The 19,153-nt window shown below is 35.2% G+C and overlaps 1 protein-coding gene across 4 annotated transcripts in view; it reads right to left on the bottom strand.

Moving 5' to 3' along the window:
* The window catches only part of LOC137480146 (solute carrier family 12 member 7-like), a 66,114-nt gene that overhangs the window by 20,068 nt on the left and 26,893 nt on the right, over nucleotides 1–19,153 (bottom strand). For 3 of the 4 annotated variants that reach the window (XM_068201161.1, XM_068201152.1, XM_068201146.1), the window contains exons 9-17: nucleotides 15,499–15,666; nucleotides 14,007–14,105; nucleotides 13,274–13,331; nucleotides 9,921–10,095; nucleotides 7,964–8,082; nucleotides 7,190–7,288; nucleotides 5,204–5,323; nucleotides 3,453–3,557; nucleotides 2,410–2,578 (exon numbers count right to left, since the gene is read on the bottom strand). In XM_068201161.1, coding sequence (XP_068057262.1) covers nucleotides 2,410–2,578; nucleotides 3,453–3,557; nucleotides 5,204–5,323; nucleotides 7,190–7,288; nucleotides 7,964–8,082; nucleotides 9,921–10,095; nucleotides 13,274–13,331; nucleotides 14,007–14,105; nucleotides 15,499–15,666 — 1,112 coding nt within the window. Of the gene's footprint in view, nucleotides 1–2,409; nucleotides 2,579–3,452; nucleotides 3,558–5,203; nucleotides 5,324–7,189; nucleotides 7,289–7,963; nucleotides 8,083–9,920; nucleotides 10,096–13,273; nucleotides 13,332–14,006; nucleotides 14,106–15,498; nucleotides 15,667–16,327; nucleotides 16,427–19,153 lie in introns of all 4 variants that reach the window. The other variant, XM_068201142.1, reaches the window with a different exon arrangement.

Below are 19,153 nucleotides of genomic sequence, written 5' to 3'. Positions count from 1 at the left end.
AAAGACACCACACACAGTTTTTTCATTATTTTAATTATTCAGCCTTTTACTTCCAAAGAAGAATGATCAAAACATGAGTAAAAACACATAAAGATAAATGAAGTAACACTGCTTCAGGTAAAGTCAAAACCAGTGGATGACAAAGCAACATATGGTTGGAATGATCAGTCGTTTCTTTTGGAATTGGAAGAGTTTGGAAGTGTGATGCCAAATACTTTAGAAGAAGATGCTACGAAAGTTCCTTAAATACTTTTGACATTAAGAGGCTGATTATTTATCAGCTCCCAACATGGAAAAACCGATGTGCAGGAGAAAATTGGAAGCACTGTCCAAATAATGACAAGATAAACAGACCAGATTAAATATCCCACACCCCTTTAATTTCAGAATAGCTCTCCTCCATTTAAACACTGACAAACATGAAGACGCATAACCAGGTAATTTAAAAGAAGCATTAAAAGAACCAGTATCAAGCTTGACCAGGGAACACGAGCTTTGGCATTTATTATTTTCTGATTAAATAACTTTAAAATCCCCCATAATCATCAGTGACTTGTGAAGGAGATCAACATGTTTCAGAAGGAAGAACTAATACATAAATATTTTGAATTTTACAAAAAAACAAAATTTGTCAAAAATCATCAGGAACAGATCAAATCACAGAGTGCCAGGCACTGCCTCAGTGTGGCTTCACATCAGAAACTCCATTTAACAGAGAAAAAAGTCTTCAGAGAATTTGCTAGCAAAGATAACAAGTATGTCTGTACAAATAGTATCTGTGAGGGTTTATCAGTTTAAATACATGGGTTTTTTTTAAAGATAGAGAGAAGAAAATCTTTATTTCCTACAGGTCTTCTAGAAACACTTTCTAGTTTAATTTCTCCAGAACCAATGAGGCCTCCAGATGCCAAAACTTTTACAATTCATCTTCATTTCCATTTTAAAAGCAATAGTTTCCTAAATCTTAACATCAGGTCTGACTTTACAGAAAACCCAAGGATTAGGCCTCCCTTAAACTCATTCATTTCCCATCTCTCAAAAAACAGCTCAGTTAGGCTGTCTACAAATAACATTTCAAATTTTAGTGAAAGTTTCTGTTAAAGGGTTTTTTCTGTTTTATTTCATAGGCCCGATTTTGTATTCCTCATCTTGTTTTCTACTCATACACGCTGATAGCAACAGCTTAGTAATAACTACTTCCACAATATAGCATGGTTGGACTTTTCAACTGGTTTCAAGTTAATTGGTCTCTTAGAACCTTTTCATGTGATATCAAATAGGTAATCTATCTTTATACTTTGTTATTTTAAAAACCACTATGGATAAGCCTGAATAGCAAGAGGAAGAAAAAGGAAAACGGTGAGGAAATAGGCAGTTAGCTATGTTAGCTAGTCCATTCAAGATTTTAAATGCTCATCTATTTAAGAGATACCAGGTCTGAAAAAATCACAGAGGTTTTTACACAGCTTTGAAGGCTACTTGGATCAAAATAGTAGACATATCAACTGGTACTCCTTTGAGCAACACTGCAGAAATTAACCAATATGGAAGATATAATAGAAATAAAAACCTACTTTTGCACATTGCAATAAAGTAATAAAGAAACATGATACTTTCTCCAAATGTGTCCCCACTCTATAAAGATAGGAGTAGAAGAGTTTGCATAGGCAAGTAAATACAAGTATTATTATTAAAGAAATTGAATTGAAACTAAATTTTCTTGTGTTTGTAGGCATAGTTGGATGTAATTTTAAATTATATGACAACTTACTATTTTTTCCTACCTATCCTACTTTCTCTGGAGAGATGGTATAAATAGAAAAATAAAATAAAGGATCTCAAGAAGGATCCTGTTTACAGTTTTCCATCAAAGAGTACTCCTAATCCTAATTCTCATATGTATTTCTAGAAGGATGTAGAAAATCACATCATGAGGATGATATTATGCCAAAAATTTGCATTTGTTAGTTAAACATTAATTTTTTGTTAAATATATGCTGTTTTCTTTATAAGGTAATTTGTTAAAGCTTGGTGGGTTTTGGTGGGGTTTTTCTTGTTGTTTTGGGGTTTTTTTTTGGTGTGGGTTTTTTTGCTTTTTTAATTTTTTTTGAGGGGGGTGTTTAATTTGTTTTTTAATGTAATTTGATTGTAAGCCCAGGACTCTCAATATTAAAGAAAAAGCTAGGAAGTATCAGTATTGTCTCATCCTATTAGAAAATTTTATAGATCATTTTGCTACATACACCAATACATTCTTTTTATATAACCACTGATGGTGCTGAAAGCAAAAATAGATGTTTTATTCAATATTATACAACAGTCTGTTCTCATTTAATGTATGAGCTATCCAGATTCAACATTTAAATACTAATGTAAATTACATGTATTTGCCAGCTCTCTTTTACATACCTCTTCAGCTTTCTGAGTTTTGGTACATTTATCTAAGTAGATTCCCTGAAGCACAGAACCCACAATAGTCAGTCCTTTACCAGCCTTCAACTGAGAGGTAAAAGAAAGCAATCTAGGGTGTTTGACTAACTGCTCATTATCCAAGTTTAACAAGACCAAAAGTTGAGGTCTGCCAAACAAAGGGAAAAAAAGTTTAGTGCACACACATACATTCATCATGAAGAACGGGAAAATTAAAATTAATAATTAATAAAATGCAGATTAATTGCGTAATTCAATGGAAAACAGCCAACTTATAAGTAGGTAAGCCATAATGTGCAATAGCAACAACAGTTCAGGTACGGAATACATAAACCATCACAATGTCATTTTGAAAAGCTCTCTCAAAGACCAGTTTCACCAAGAAAATTATAAAATCACTCTTCCAATGTCATCTGGTGCAACCTGCTGCTTGAAATGACTAAATACTGAACAATGTTTACTGCTTTATTCAGTTGGATCTGGAAAACCTCTGGAAAGAGAACTCTGGGTCACCTCTTCAGTGCTTAATTATTTTATCACATTCTCTTATTCTCCTATCCTAATCTGCTGTAAGAAATCTGACTACATCTTCTTAGTAATCTTCTTTTAGGTTTTGCATGTTTATAAGTTAGTTATAACTTATTATAAATTATAATTCCACTTATGGAATTGCAGTGTTTCTTCGGTAGAGACTGTCAGATTCAAGGGTAACTGTTTCTTTGAATCTGAAAAATCCATAAATAATCAAATATTACAATTCTTCTGTACTTTTGAAAACCATGTCAACACTATATGGATTTAAGTTCAAGTTAGCTTGCCATATAGTTGATTAGATACTGACAAGTCACATTCCTTTTCAGTAAAATGGTAGAATTGCAATGACATCATTGCCGTGCCCAAGTTAAAACATTATTTTAAAGGTGAATCTCGCTTTTTTTTTTACTTCACTACTTTACCAGCAGTACTCCAATATATTTACATATTTCAAGAAATAAGTGACCCCAAAAAACATAGGGCTCTACCTCCAGTTCTTGGTGTGAGGAGGACCGTCTTCAACACGAAGCAAAGCATAGCGAGCTGCATTCAGAGACAGTCCTCGGATTCCATCGCCCCATTCTTTTTCCGCTCTTCAGGATACAAAAGAGATTCAATTAACATGGTCCCATTTATTTATACAAATCAAGTACTTTTTCTCATGTGGGGGATAATGGATGTAAAAAATGATCACTTTCTTTTTGCATGAATGCACAAAAAAACCTTGTCTTGTAGACTTAAATCAAGATTGAAGACTAACCAAGGTGAAGCAGTTCCACACCCCTTCAAGGTAATTTTTCCATATTTATAAATATTTACTATGGTCTAGTTTATTCATACTTCAGAAGCATTTTTGTAATGGTAAGAGCTACTTAAGTTGCTTTTTAGCACTAGAATGAATAAGTGAAGGATACTTAAAAGGAATTTTTTAAAGAAGGAAAATTAGTAAGTGAAACTTGACTTCACATCAACACCACCACTACAGCCTTCTCCACTTTCTTTCCTTCCCAGCTTCCCTCCCAGAAAGCCTAAACCTCCATCCATTCTCCTGACCATTTTCAGTCTCCCTACATTTTCCAGTCATTTTAATTCCAATATAGAATATTGGTGATTGAAAGTGGTCAGGAGAATGGATTCTATAATGGCAAGGGGTCCATCTCCCTTGCCCACCATCCCTCCCTCTGATTTTCACTCATGGATTTTCTCTGAACTTAGCTAGCTCTAGTAAAGCATCTCCCTCAACAAGGTAAATGTCCTGGTATGTGCCAACATTTGTAGAACTTATATATAAATTTGGAATTATGCATAATTTTATGTATGAACTGAGATATATATATACACACACACACACACACATGCATGAGAACTGTTACCATCTGATCTGAATTCCTCACTAAAATCAGGAAATTAATTTCCTTATCATTAGCCCAGTAAAAGGAGATGTTATAATCCACAAAAGCATCTAATCTGGAAATGGAGATATTAAAAGATGGAGAATCCACAGGGTGGAACAGTTTATACCAGCTGAACCACTTAAGAGCTGTTTATAATCACTGATCAAAACAGTGGCCTACCTTCAATTTCCTGCTCCAAGATATTACTATTTTCTTTCAGCATAGGGTATCTATCCTTAGAAAGGGACAGCATGCATCTTTACTGATCATAATACCTGTACTGTTTCTATATGTTGTTTAGTTAGGGTCTTTGCTGGTTTCATTTTCTGGAGTTTTTTTATGAACACAGCATGCACTTTAAGACTTGTAGTTGCTCAGCATGTCCGACAGGTATGACTATCTCTTGACAAATGCATACAGTGCAAAGTATGTTGCAATTTAAAGATTAATTCTAGAAAGTAATCAAGTCCACATACACAAAAATGTAGAGTTTGAGTTTCTGCACAAGGTAATAATAATTTACACTTTTGTAATAGCTGCTGCTTGATATTGAGAGGTAATGTTCCTGAAGTACCAAAAGTTTACACCATCATCTCTGCTCCAATGAGTTTCCCAGACTTATTGATTCTTATTTCTGTCAGTTCTTGCTGTTGAAAAGTATGTAACAGAGCTTCCAGAGAAACTGAAATTGGAAAACTTACAACCCTTAACAGAGATCAGATTTTACCTTGTTTCAAAGAATACTCTGAACTTTTTTACTTCAGTTCTATCTATTTTATACAAAAGAGTTTTTTGCTGAATTGTAAAGATATTAAATATAGAATAAATAAGATATATGGTCTTACCCTCTATATTCTATGTATTTGTATATACATCCTGCGATTAGCATGGCAATCAAAGCATAGTACCAAGAGCAAATGAACATCAAGGCAAGACATAAACTCATCCCCAGGAATGAAAGAGTCCTAAAAGAAACCATTTTTTTCCATTTTTTAAATAGGCATGCAAATGTTCTACAAAGTTAATTTCTTATTTAAGTTAACTTCCAGAAAGGCCTTTCTCCTGCAAAGGCTATTTTTTAGCTATTATAAAATAAAAAAAACCAACATTGTCCCAATTTTAGCTTATATGAAAAAATGCATTCAGAACCTTTGTGTGACATAAATAATGCATCTAAATTAGATATAACAATAGTTTTACTACATTTGTCAGTATTGAAACTTCAATACCTCCAAGTAAGCTCAGTTTCAAAACATATTATCACTTATTACTGTTGCTTTGAATTTAAGCTAAAAAATTCAAACAGTAAAAAACAACTTTGTTACTTCCAGCAAAAATAGTTGATTAGTTTAAATTCAATTTGACTCATCAATTCTATTCTTCACTTCTGTTGTGGTCTGTCTCTTGGCCAATAACACAAGTCAGTGACAGAAAACAATCTTCTAAAGGTTACAAAGAAGAATGAATGTAAGCTAAAAAATTACAAAAGCATTTCCAAACTTAAGTCTATATGCCTGGTTTGCCCATATTTATTAAATTTAGATGTAAATCATCTCAAAATGGACAGTTTTTTGTATATTTTTAGTCATATACAACCTCCCAAATTAGTTTTCACCCAATTTCCAAATTAGAGCTAACTTTGACTATATTGAGGGGGTGTCAATATAGTTAACTTTGGTTTGGTACCTTTAGTTTGGTACTTTAGTGCACTGAGTTCGATTTTAAACTAAGGGAATGCTTTCGACAAGTTCTGAGGACATCAGTCTTGTAGTTTGTATAAAAGAACAACAGCTGCTCTTTCATGCCTGAATTAATCTATGACTCTACTTTCACTCAGAATAGAAAATGCCATCCCAATTCCTGCTGAACATTCCAACAACTGCTTTGTCTAGAAGTAGTCATACAGTGAGTCAGTTGCCTCACTGATGTCTCTGAGAAAAATATAAAAATGAATTGTTGCCAAATGTATGTATTTGGAGGGTTAGGTGTCAAACTAGTATGTAACTACACAGCAGATTCAACAAGTTTTTTCAAAGCTAATACTGCAACATTTCATTTTCACTCAACTCCTTAAAAGGAAAAATCGTAAGTAATTCTTACATCCTAGAATCATGCCAGTTTATCTACTAAATGCTCTAGTATTTAAGGTCATTTCAGCAATAAAATTTCTCAACAGAATTATTTTAAATTATGTACTTTTCACATACAGTTAGAAATAAATCAAGAAGCTTAGTTTAAGATGTCTGAACTCTTAACCATTAAAAAAAGATTAAACAAAAAAACACACTTTCACCTTTTGTATTCTTGACCTTTACTGACTTTTTAAAGGGTTTACTTCAGTTATCAAATGCAATGTCCAAAGCATATTTTAAAACCAGTCATCACATCATCAATGAGCCAGCTGATGTATATAGAATGAGACTTCTTTCTGTAGAAGTTTTAGGTTTGTGTATTTTTTGCATAACCAAAATGAAAATCATCCTAACCTTCCTGAACACTTTTACCAGTTCTCCTTAAGTATATATACAAGGCAGATTTTATGGTTTTTCATCCTCTTTTCCCACAGAAGATCTCTTGGCTTTTAAGCAGAATACAATGTCATCCTGTAACCCCTTTCCAAACCATTTTTCTTAGCCACACATTTTCATGATCACTGTTATTACTATAGCGCTATTCTAAAAACATGAAAACAAGTGATGTTCTTATTGAGTGCATGAATCATAACTCATTTAAGTCAGAAAGGAGATTTTGTTTTATTATTGCAGTAAAATCAACAATTTAGGGCTGTATAGTTAGTTTTTAACTCTTCTGAATGAAGAAATATTCCCTACCAGTGGTAATACTTGAAACGAGGTCTCCAGTTGGGAGTTCTCAAAAGTGTCTGAACTGCACAAGCCAGATTTACAAACATATAACACATAAGGAAAAACCTGTTAAGAAACGAAGAGCATTTTCTAATGAGAAAGGTGCTAGACAGATGTGCATTAAAATATAAACACAATCCAAAAAAGGGAAGGAAGGTATACATTTTTCTGTATACTATGTCTGCAGTGACCAAGAGAACACAAGACACACATTAAGATTGCTTATAGAATATTAGGCCTCAAAATATAGTATTACCATAAAATAGAGCCTCAAACACATATTTTGGAGACAAACGTGGCAAATAACTGACAATCATGGTGTATCATTTTTGGCTGGGACAGAGTTAATTTTTTTTTTCTATAGAAGTTCAGATGGTATCATGTTCTGGACAAAGTAAAAAAAAATTCTCTTCATATTCTAAAAGACTGAATTTTGTTTGTCTCTGTTAGATGCCCTAAAATAGCAGTAATTATTATTTTAAAATCCATGTTTTTAAAAAGTTGAACATATTTTTATTAGCATTCCAGACCTCTGTCATGGAAAAGCGTCTTTGTGCCTAGAAATTAGTTCAGCCAAAATATTTTGTTGTTTCATATTATCTCCAGGATCAAACAGGAATATAATTTGATAGAAAACAAAGTCTAATATGTATTATTTATAAAAGAGAAATAATTACCTAGTTAATTTTTAAAGAGAATACTATTTAACTCAAGAACACAAAACACCACACTCATACTTACATTGAAAGAATTGGTGCTACACTGTCCAACGAGGCTATCAAAATTCCTATTTCACAAATACCAACAGTGAGGAGCAGAGCCCAAGTTGGTTCTCCATTTGCTTTTCCATGACCAAATATCTAGTTCAATTCAAGTTTACAGTAAGATTAGGGAAAGCTGTTCATTATACAGTAATAAATTATGGTGCAAATCATGAACTAACTTATTTAGTTCTAATTCAAACTAAAAGCAGTTATTAGTTACAAAGGAAAATGATGCAATCTATACTATGAAAAGCCAAAATTAAAATTGCAAACCACACATTTCCAATATGAAATATGCTTACTAAAGTAAGCAAACACTACATAACATTGAAGTCCTATGGCAGCTCTTATTGAAATATTCTTAAGAAAATTAAATACCATATGCATAACAGATTTATGCCTCGTAAAAAGCTAATATAGTTTAGGCCAGTACTTTTTGTAACATAGAAATTAGGTATCAATTCAGTACTAATCAACATAATAATGACCCTTTACGAGAAATTAGACAAGACTATGATCCTGCACAGAGCCCTACCAAAATAGATTTTGCATGTGGTAATTTCCTTTGTGGAGAATTCTATACAGCCATACTGGTGACAGATGGCAAAATGCCTGATGTTCCCATGGCATTTATTCTCCTCCATAATCCTCCATTCAATTAAAGAAATTAAGACCTCATTCATTCTCCATGCTGTCCTCATCTTTTAGCTTCCTGTCCTCCATCAATTTTCCTACTATTATATTTAAATCCCCTTTTTTCTACTCAAGTTTCAAGTAATTTGGGGTTTTTTTCTTAAGTATGTCACAGTCTTGCTTCTGTAATAATCTCCTTGCATTTCCTTGATTGTCCATGCAGTAGCCATCACTCCAAAACACCAACTGCATCCTCAAGTGTCAAATCCCTCTCTAAATATCCTGCTTCTCTTCAATTCCCTTTCTCTCACTTCCCGAACCACAAATCTTTCCTTTTGATTCTTCATTCCTTTCAAGTCTAACTCTCAGTATGTATAATTATAATGTCACCTTCTCTCTACCAAATTTTTGCTTCAGGCAAAAGTAAATTTTTCTTGTTTCTCTTTCTCTATACTACCCAGAACTTAAAACTTACTGCATTACAGCCCCTTTCCATTGACAAGTCAAACTCCACCACTACTCAGTCCCTCCACCTTAGCATACTTAGTGTATTTATTTCCTGTTACAGATAGTCTTGCAGGTCTTGAGGTAAGCTTTCAAACTCCAAACAGATCACAGCTTTGCTCTCCAGACACTATTATCTTTTGGAGTTTTATTTACTTATTTTTAACACAAGTGTAGTTGTCTAGGTTTTGTGGAAGCAGCCCAACAAGAATTCTCTCATCATCTTCTGTTTGCCAGCTCCCTTATTTTGAGAAAAATCTGATTTATTTCTTCTTAAAATTATGCACAGAGATGTTGGAACAAATCTTCATATTTGGAGTCATGGGAGAGAATTTTATTGTTACATCTTTACTAATTTAATTTACCTTACAAAAATGAATAAAAATTAGAATTTAATCTCTGTAATATGAGAAATGTTATGCACTTCCATAGTGAGATTAAATAACTCTGTTCACAAATGCAAGCAGTAAACACAGCCTAGAGTCTAGAAGTTCAGTTATGAGTTGCTTCTTAGTTCATTTATTTCCATTTATACAATACTATATTCTCAGTTTGGAACCACTAACTTTTATGTGTAAAATCAAATATAATTAAATTGCACTGCACAAAAATATTGAAGCTCAAACTTTGTCCTGCAATAGCCTGATCTGTTATTGCACACAAATAGAACTGAGCTCCAAACGTTTTCTTCACATTCTACAGGAACAGCAGAAATAATGCATCAATTTTTTTTTCAAAATAAAAGCTACATTGGCAATACTGTAACAACATGAACAACAACAAAAAAAAAATCTCACTTGAATAAATGGTACAATGCCATCTCTTGCAATGGCCTGCAATAGCCGGGGTGCACCAGTGAGACTCTGGAGACCAGCACCACATGTTGAAAAGAATGAACCAATCACAATAACCCACGGAGAAGGCCAGGCCAGTGTACCAACCACCAGATTTCCATTAACTGCTTCTCCAAACCTTAGGAAAGAACAGGGGAAACAAAAATAACTAAAACAAAACAAATAAGAATCAGTAAGCATTAAAATAACTTTTACCATAGCTTCAACACCCACATTTCAATCTTTCTGGACATCAGCACTTTTTAACAATAAACGCTGTGTTACAGTACGCACTATAGGACTTCCAACCAAGCAATCTCTCTTTATTGTGCTGTTTTAAAGAAGACATTATAATCACTTCACATTAAGTGCTGCCTCTAAGCAGATATGCAGCAATTATCAAATATCTTGGCAAACTTTTCAGAATTAAAACAATAGCAGGAGTAGGTACATTTGTATCTTACAGATACTTGTGAGAGCTAGGAACTAGTTTGCAGAAATCTGTTCCACTATATATTCAAGTATACCCTGGGGCACAAGCAGGCATTTCACGAAAAGTATTAGTCTTTCCTTTAAAAAGTGTGACATTGACATACAATAAGTAAATAGAGAAATTACTAGACACAACCATTTTGAGTTTTCCACATCTTCTGGCTGTTGTGCAACCTGATGCAATTTTTAATCTACTAGAGCAAATAAGTGGATAGAAGTCAGGAAGAGATGCTTTCGTTGCAGTCCTGAGTGTCCCATCCAATACTACCTCCACTTTTTTTTTTTAGATACCTAACTTTATGTTAATTTAGGCATGACTTGAATAAACTACAAAAAGGTTATTCCTCCCTCCCCCCTCCTTTGAACATGCAGTTTTGTTTTAAAAGCAAATATGGTTCTTAGAGTTCATCTTACTGTTGTTAGTAATCAGCCAAAATTAATTTTAAGGCTATCTCTACTGTAATACCACCATTATTTTTTCCTAATATGTTCCATTTTTTCCAAATAAAAGGAAAAGTCTACAGAAATAAAAGAGAAAAACTAAGGAAAATTAAATGCTTTTTGTCTTTTCAGACCTGCTTTTAAAATAGGGTCAAGAAACACAGCGATGAAGTGAATATAATATGCCAGTGTTCAAATTCTTATGCCCACGTTCGGATGCACAAATACATACTATTTTCAGCAGATGAAAAAAAAGAAAAGCTAAATCACACTCCTCAAAATTATAGGATAAAATCTATATTGTCCTTCTATAACAAGATTTCTATAACTGTATATTTATTCTTAGTTCAAATTCTAATGCCTATTTTTCAACTAAACACAGAATAGGAATAACTTCAAGAGACATAAGAAACAGAAAATTTGTACAACTTATTTTTCCCATTGCAGATACAACAATCATAATGAAAAAAGCCTCAGAACCCAGTTTTTAGACCAGACTGAAAATCCACACACTTTACTGTTCAGCTGAATTTCAGCCAAATAAGAAATGGCAGCAATGTAAATAAAAATTCATGGGCTCAGGTCCATCTTCTTAGCACCCCTCATTTAGTTACTTAAATACATTGATGAGGTCTCCTCTTAGCTGTCTCTTCTTAAGGCTGAACAGGCCCAGTTCCCTCAGCCTTTCCTCACAAGAGGGATGCTCCAATCCCTTTATCATCTTCATAGCCTTTCACTGGACCTCCAGAGGCTCCATGTCTCTCATGTACTGAGGAGCCCAGAAATGGACACAGCAGTCCAAATGTAGTCTCATCAGGGCTGAGTAGGGGGGCAGAATGATCTCCTTTGACCTGCTGGCAATGCTCTTCCTCCTAACACAAACTAGGATTATGCTGCAGTAAGGTAGAAAAATTATTAAAAGAAAGGCCTCATAAGATCAGGCCTGCTCTCCTGGAATTAGTGGCTGGCCTTGTCAAGCTAGCACTTTATAAATTCCTATGTGAAAGCAATCCTGGTGTGAGCAGTTTGTTAACATAACAACCTGGGTGAAAAACAACTAGCACCTGTATAAACTGTTTTTACACAGTTAGAAAAATGAAATCTCTCACAAGCAACTTTTCCTGCATATACACACCAGGGGTTTCAGTGACCAATCAATACAGGATAACAACTTGCCACTAACCAATACAGTAATTGGCAAGAAAGCAACTAACCAATTGGAATCACACACAAGGTCTGTAACACTATAAAAAGGAGTTATGTGAATAAAGAAATGGCTTTTTCCACCATGAAGAAAATGGAGTCTGCACAATTTAATCCCATAGTATTACACTGGTCTTCTTGGCCACAAGGGCATACCACTGGTCCAATACAGAACCCTGGGGGACACCACTAGTTACAGGTGTCCAACTAGACTATGCCACTGATCATAACCCTCTGGGATTTGCCAGTCAGCCACTTCTCAATCCACCTCACTGTCCACAGTTCTTGAGTTTGCCTATGAGGATGCTGTGAGAGAGTGTCAAAAGCCTTTCATGGATCCCCTGCTGCTTCTTGTATTAGTTTGATTACAATCCAGCTTTTAATTTATGGCTTTCCTTCTAGACTTATGAAATAAGCTGTCTCAGCATCAACTTCACCACCTTTTAAACAATACCCCAATGACACTATTTTATCACCATAAAAGCAAATGTGGCCCTCAGTAGAAAAAAGAACCAGACACCAGCAAGAAAACAATTGTAAAACCTGACAACAGTTTCATATTAATCAACTTCTCCTAATGGAGAAATTGATCAAAATCTGGAGATTCTCTTCATACTCGTGTCCATCACATTTATTCTCTTCATTCTTCATATTATGACTTAAATTCTTCAGGCAATTACATGGTTGAAAATAGACATGACTCCTGATGTACTTACTGAGATTTTAAAACAAAAAATAGTCATAAGTTTAGTGGAAATCATAGGCCTGATGGCACACTGCAGTCTTCTTACAAACTCCCCTTGTCATGTAAGTGTCAAATTTTAAAATTTGTTCCTCAAAAACCTACTACTTCTCCCAAAGTAATATCACCTTATCCTCATCCATTAGTTCTGCAAATATAAATTATGATTTTCTTCATCAAGAACATTTTATTAGGCTGGTTCAACTTCAAACATTTATCTTAAATTCTGTTTCTGCTTCTTGAAGGCATACAATCTAATAACCTGACCAGTTTTTGCAGCCATCTCAGTTTAACAGACACACTTTCCCTCCAGTTTTAAACTAAGCAAAATAAATATATACCACATAGATATTTCACAAAAGAGTCATTAATAAGTCCTATTAATATAACTTATGATTACATATACTCCATGTAATATTAGAAGTTGAATATTACTTACTTATCTCTTAATATTACTCCTTCTATACAGGCACCAAACAACACTATACAGGAGAGATCTGTTAATGAGACTGAAGGAAGATTGCTCTCTAAAAAATCACGCAGAGGAAACCCCACCTTTTTTCACCAAGGTATGAAATGAAAATGTCCATGACAATGAAGTATGTGTGTGTGTTTCCTGGCTGCTTTTTTGATTGGTTTTTTTTTTTAGCTCTTCCCTACTACGATTTTTTAGTTTATGTTCTTCATGATTGTATTTCACAATGACTTGTGAAGGATTGGAAGTAGCCAGCTCCTATAACATGCAATAGAACAGGCATTTTCTCATACAAATAAGCAAATACTTGTGTAGTGTAGGTTTTGGAGGACCGACAACTTCTATTACTGGTTGTTTGGTTTAAGATCTGGTTATACTGAGTATGACAACAATATGCCAACTGAAGCCTAATGCTAAAAACCTTCAGATCACTTGACTAAAACCATCAATTACATCTTGGAATTTGAAGCACTAGTAGAATATATATATATATATATTTGTTAATAAAATTTGACATATTTTAATAATGTTTATAAATAATACTGATATTTTAGACAAATATAAAGTATTTCTTTTCAGTTTAGATTTCATTCATTGTATACTCAGGAAACTCTAAAGATTTTCCAGTGAAAAATCTGTTATACCTACAGAATCTACAGAATGTAGACTAAGAAAAAGGTCACAGTATAAAGGATACAAATAAAAGATGTAGTTGAAATAGCCAAAATTGTACCAGTAGGAATAGATTTTTGAGCATCCTTTAGATCTCCAGATCTATTTGAACCTGCCATAATACCTTAAAAAGAGACAAAATTTATGTAATAAAAACAATCAATAATAACTCCATGATAATAACTAAGAGACTAAGAACATCTAATTTTAAGCCAAATTTAACTCAAATATTACAAATGGAGCAGGCTACAGAAGTATATTATAATCCCACACAGATCCTCAATTTATACTTTCATTTTATTCAGAAATCTGTGTTACTACCCACTTGAGTAAGCAAATCCTATAAAGGTCAGTAAAAAGACAGATTAAAAATAAATTTCAAGCATTACCTCAGAATCATTCTTGAAATGAAGAAATACAAGGAGTAGCAGTTTTTTTACTGGGGATGGATGTTATAAATTAATAGGGACTTAGCAATTTTAGCCAGTGTGACCTAATGCACTAACTTTCTACTAAACAGACCATCATAATAACAAGCAAATCTAAGCAAGCAAATGAATAAACTAACAAAACCTTAGAAGCAAAAAAGAAAGGAGCAGGCAAGAAAAAGAATGGTTAGAAAAATCACATGTATGCATGTGTGCGAATATAAAGAGAACAAAATTATTTTGTAGCACATACAGTGACAGGAAGGAAAGAAACCTATACAATAACTAATTCTGCCATCTCTCCTAGAATTTACCTGACCACTGGAAGCAAAAACATAGAAGCTAATGTCAAGATGTTCCAGTGCAAAAACATTGTCAAACTCCATAGAGTAAAACAGTAACCATGGATTCAGACATGATGAATGTTGGTAAGAGTCTGAAGTAAAGAAATGGGAGCAGTGGGGTTCAAACACTGAATACAAAGGGATGATTCCACTTCATAATAAACTAGCAAACAGTGCTGCAACTTCTTAGTGGAGTTCTGTTACTTGATATTACAATTACTTCAGCTGGGACTTTTGAAGAAAAACATGTCTGTTTTTTTCAGTCAAGCGTGAGCTGAGGAAAATGAAATACAACTAGTCTAGGCTTGACAAAAAAGTCTACACAGTTAATGTGGCAAAATATTGGACATGTAAACAAATCCCAGGCAGTTAACCAGGCAGCTTGGACAATGGAAGAATAATTTTAATATTAAACTGTTCTCTCAAGCCTTGGAAGATTAAAGTGTTACAAAGGCACCTTATTTTGATTAAACATTTAGTAACACATGAGAGTTCTGCTTTTTTTGCAGACATGGAAATGGCCCTTAAACAGATTTCTTCTTTAATTCCTGTAACCTCCAAAAGTCATCAGCCATGACCTATGTCTCCCTAGCACCAGAACGTTTTAGGTACATAACCTCAGACACAGAAACTTGCAACAGCATGAGTCACCTATAAGAATGGTGAAAATGAAAAAATTTCACATGAAAATATTTTTTCTAGATATAAGTACATATCCTCAGGCAATAAAAATTGTTGTGTCTACCTGTCACAGATGGAAAATAAATCCCTACAAGCATTGTGAAGTAGGTCATGATGTCTGTAAAAACATAAGGAAGTCCACCCATTTTTGATTCTTCTGATCCAGCAACTGATGGGTGATCTTTTTTCTCAACTATTGATCCTTTTTCTGAATAGACACTCCAGAGATTATCTATAAGGTGGGGGGAAAAACAAAATCAGTGTCACCTCACTGTTTCAGGATATCACCTAGTGAGAATGCAATAATCCTACGAATCAGATGCCTTTTTCTTACACAAAAATCATGACATTTCCCAGTATGATTAATACCAATTGTAATAGGTGGGCACTCCACTCCATGACAGTAGAAATGCAGTAGTGTGAGATGTGTCCTGCAAAATTTTCTCTTCGTTTAAAGCAAAATATAGTTATAGAATTAAATTATAACATATTTTTAGAATGTATACTTACATTGCACAGGCACACAGATGTACTGTTGTGAAAAAAATAAGGAAACTTATCTCCAGGTTCAAGGAATCTTAGTATATACTAATATTTCTTGTTCTTGTATTTTGAAGAGCAGTATGAAAAGAAATGCTACTTAACTGTAATTTGAGTTCTTTGAGACCTCCTGTACAGAATAATCCTGCATAGCAGTTCAGGATTCAGCTGTTAATGTTAAAAAAATTCCATATGGTGACAAAAGCAGGGTAACCAGACTCCAGATAAGCAAAAAATACCCCAGCAGAATATGGCTCAAATTCCCGAGCAAACTAAGCACATTTGTTTGAAGAGTGATAGGTCAAAGAGTAAATTTTGAGAACTTAAATTTGTGGAAAACACTGGTTGTGTACCTTGATAAGATTGTGAGAACAGACCACACTGATTTTTATTTGAAAATGAGGCAAGTTGTCCTATCATATGTGAGAAAACTAAGTAGGTACTCTTCTGGCCTGTCAAGAAGGCAAAGGATTTTACAGCAAGGAAATAAACAATTCCCATGGACTGCCAGGATGATCAAATAGCCGATTTTCAGACATCCTGAACTCTAGGGAATTTAAGTAACTGTATTCTAACCCTTTATAATAGCAAAAAGTAACCTTGAGCACAGTAGAAGCTGGACTTTGAACCATAAGTGGCCAAAGAGAGGGTACTCATACCCAGATTTTTAACAAAAATCTTACAATCATTAAGCATATATGGGAGTATGCATGAGAAGCAGAAGAGAAAGCAGAGCAAAGATTAAAAATAAGTATTATTTCCTAAGGTGTTGGGGAAGATGAAATGGGAAAGCCTTGTAAATATGATTGCCTGGCAAAGGACTTGGAAAATACAGAGACTGTGGGCAAGAATAAGATGAGAACGAGCTTTGAGATGTCAGACCTTGTTTGCTGAGCAACTGGAGAACAGTGGTGTAACCAATTGAAGGCAACACCCCTTTTGACCTACAGACAGATCCAAGGGCTAGATAGAATGTTCTGTCTCATCCCTCAAAAATGCATAGTTTATCCCACATTTGTAACCCTCCCCTGAAGCACCAGGTATCTGTAATCCCATTGGCCCAAGTCTTATTCCGCACCCACTCTGAAGCCCCCTGATAAGGTGTACCCGGAGGACCAGAGGCCCTCTTGGAATGCTCTCTTGGACCTTCTCTTGGAATCTCTTGGACCCTCTCATGGAACCCTCTCTTAGCATCCTCTCCCGCCCCTGCTACCTCTCTCTCACTATCTCTCCCTGCCCCCACTGCTTGGGGCCTGCTCAAAGCTGTGGCTGGCAGCTCCAAGCAGGGCCCCCACACCCATGCCCTTTGCAATAAGCCGTATATTCTAAGACCTGACTTCAGAGATCTCTCGTCTCTATCTGTCCTGACCGTCCAGGACACCAGCCTTCCTTACACTAAGGAATGCTATGTGTATTACTGCAATCAAATGAAGAGGAGTAACTGACTGATCTAGAGATAAGACTGAAGCCATAAGAAGAGTCAATAAAATAAGAGAATTTTAAATTTCAGGAATTTTAGCAGAGATTTGATGAGTGATGTAAAATAAGATGATCTCCAAATTAGCATCTATCTACCCCCTGTGAAACATAAGAAAATCCAAAAATCAGCTTAAATTGCCAAACAAAACCACTTAATTCTTAATAAGCACTCAACAGCTTGTGTCCTTTATTCAGCATGACACAGGAATGACAATGACCTGAGCTCTGCAACGCATGAAACTTAATTGTGGAACTGTGCATGCCAGCCCAAGTGGGTAAAATTGGCTTAGATACTTTGTTGAATAGAAATCACTTTCCCATTTCATAACATGTCACAGAGAGTTTTCCTATGCTTATTTTCCCATGATAATCCAAGTGGACTTGAAAGTTAGGTTGAGAAACAAGAATAATTTTCCAGAAAAGTCCAGACATTTGGCCCTTCTAGGACCATTCCTTGATTGCTAAGGCTCCCCTAGCAGCTAGCATTTAGGGTACATACACAAGAACAGGTACAATGTATCAGACCAACATGCTACTAACATCAGACAAATGTTGATAAAGGTAGTTGCAGAACTGTATAATTTCTGTTAGGTTTATAGGCCTATTTAGTCAGCCATCTGCAGAAGAATTTATTATTGTTAAGACAACACTCACAGAAAGGTATATGAGAGATGAATACTTACTCTATGTAAGTGTCCAATAAATGGTGTGAGGACTTAGCACACTTCCTGAGACACTCAGTGGCATCTGAATATTCCCAGTCACAGCTCAAGAAACTTTAATATGCAGAGCCTGCAGCTCCAAAGTCTTCACACAATGCAGAACATTCATCAAGTGGAAGAAAACTCTCCTTGAGAAATCTCTGCCACGAGAGCTCAAGCTTATGCTCGGTATCAGAATCTATGCTCACACTCAGCAAGTAAGACACCTAGTTTTAGCATTAGGTATAATTAGGTGTCGTGGTTTGACATGGAAGTGAATTTTTTTAAGAAGCTGGGTTAAACTAATCAGTGGTTAGGTTTGGATATTGGCACCTGGAGTGACCACTGAAGGTATGGACACGCCTCTGGGAACACAGAGAGTTAAAACTAAGAACTCCCAGGGGAACTGTCTCTTTGGTTCCGGTTAGAGTGCTGTGCAGACCTCCCCTGCTCAGCCTCGGGCTGTGTGGGGGAGGGGAAGCCTGGTCGAAGTGAGCTGAGAGAGATGAAGGACTGGAACTAAGCTAGCTCCTGTGGACTGAAGGGTGGAGAGAAGCAGAGATGCTTTTGTCCCCGTTTTACTAGAGGGAAGAGACAGAGAGTCTGGACAGCACTTGTAAATTTGCTGGCAGAAGAGAAGGAGAAGGAGGGGGGGAGGTGCCTAGCCTTGGCCTTGGGAACTGGCTTCTGGGCAGAGATTTTTGCCATCCGGGGAGTTTGAACTTTTAACCTTTTCCTGGGAAATGAAGGCTTTGTAAAATATTACTCTTGTTCAATTTGAAGTATAAGAGAGACAGTCTGGGATCTGAGATGTTGGAAGAAGAAATTTTTAGGTAAAAAGAGATGATGGAGTGGCTTGTGGCTGGACTTTTCTTGTTAGCCATAGACTGAACCAAATTCTCCTGCAACAGACACTGCATTTTAGGGGGATGCAGTGGTGGGCCAAGAGACCTGTTTCAGTGACTACCAACAGAGGAATGGAGAGAACAGAGAAAAGCT

The sequence above is a fragment of the Anomalospiza imberbis genome, chromosome 1, assembly GCF_031753505.1.
Source record: "Anomalospiza imberbis isolate Cuckoo-Finch-1a 21T00152 chromosome 1, ASM3175350v1, whole genome shotgun sequence".
NCBI lineage: Eukaryota > Metazoa > Chordata > Aves > Passeriformes > Viduidae > Anomalospiza > Anomalospiza imberbis.
This window is presented reverse-complemented; position numbering and strand designations above follow the sequence as displayed.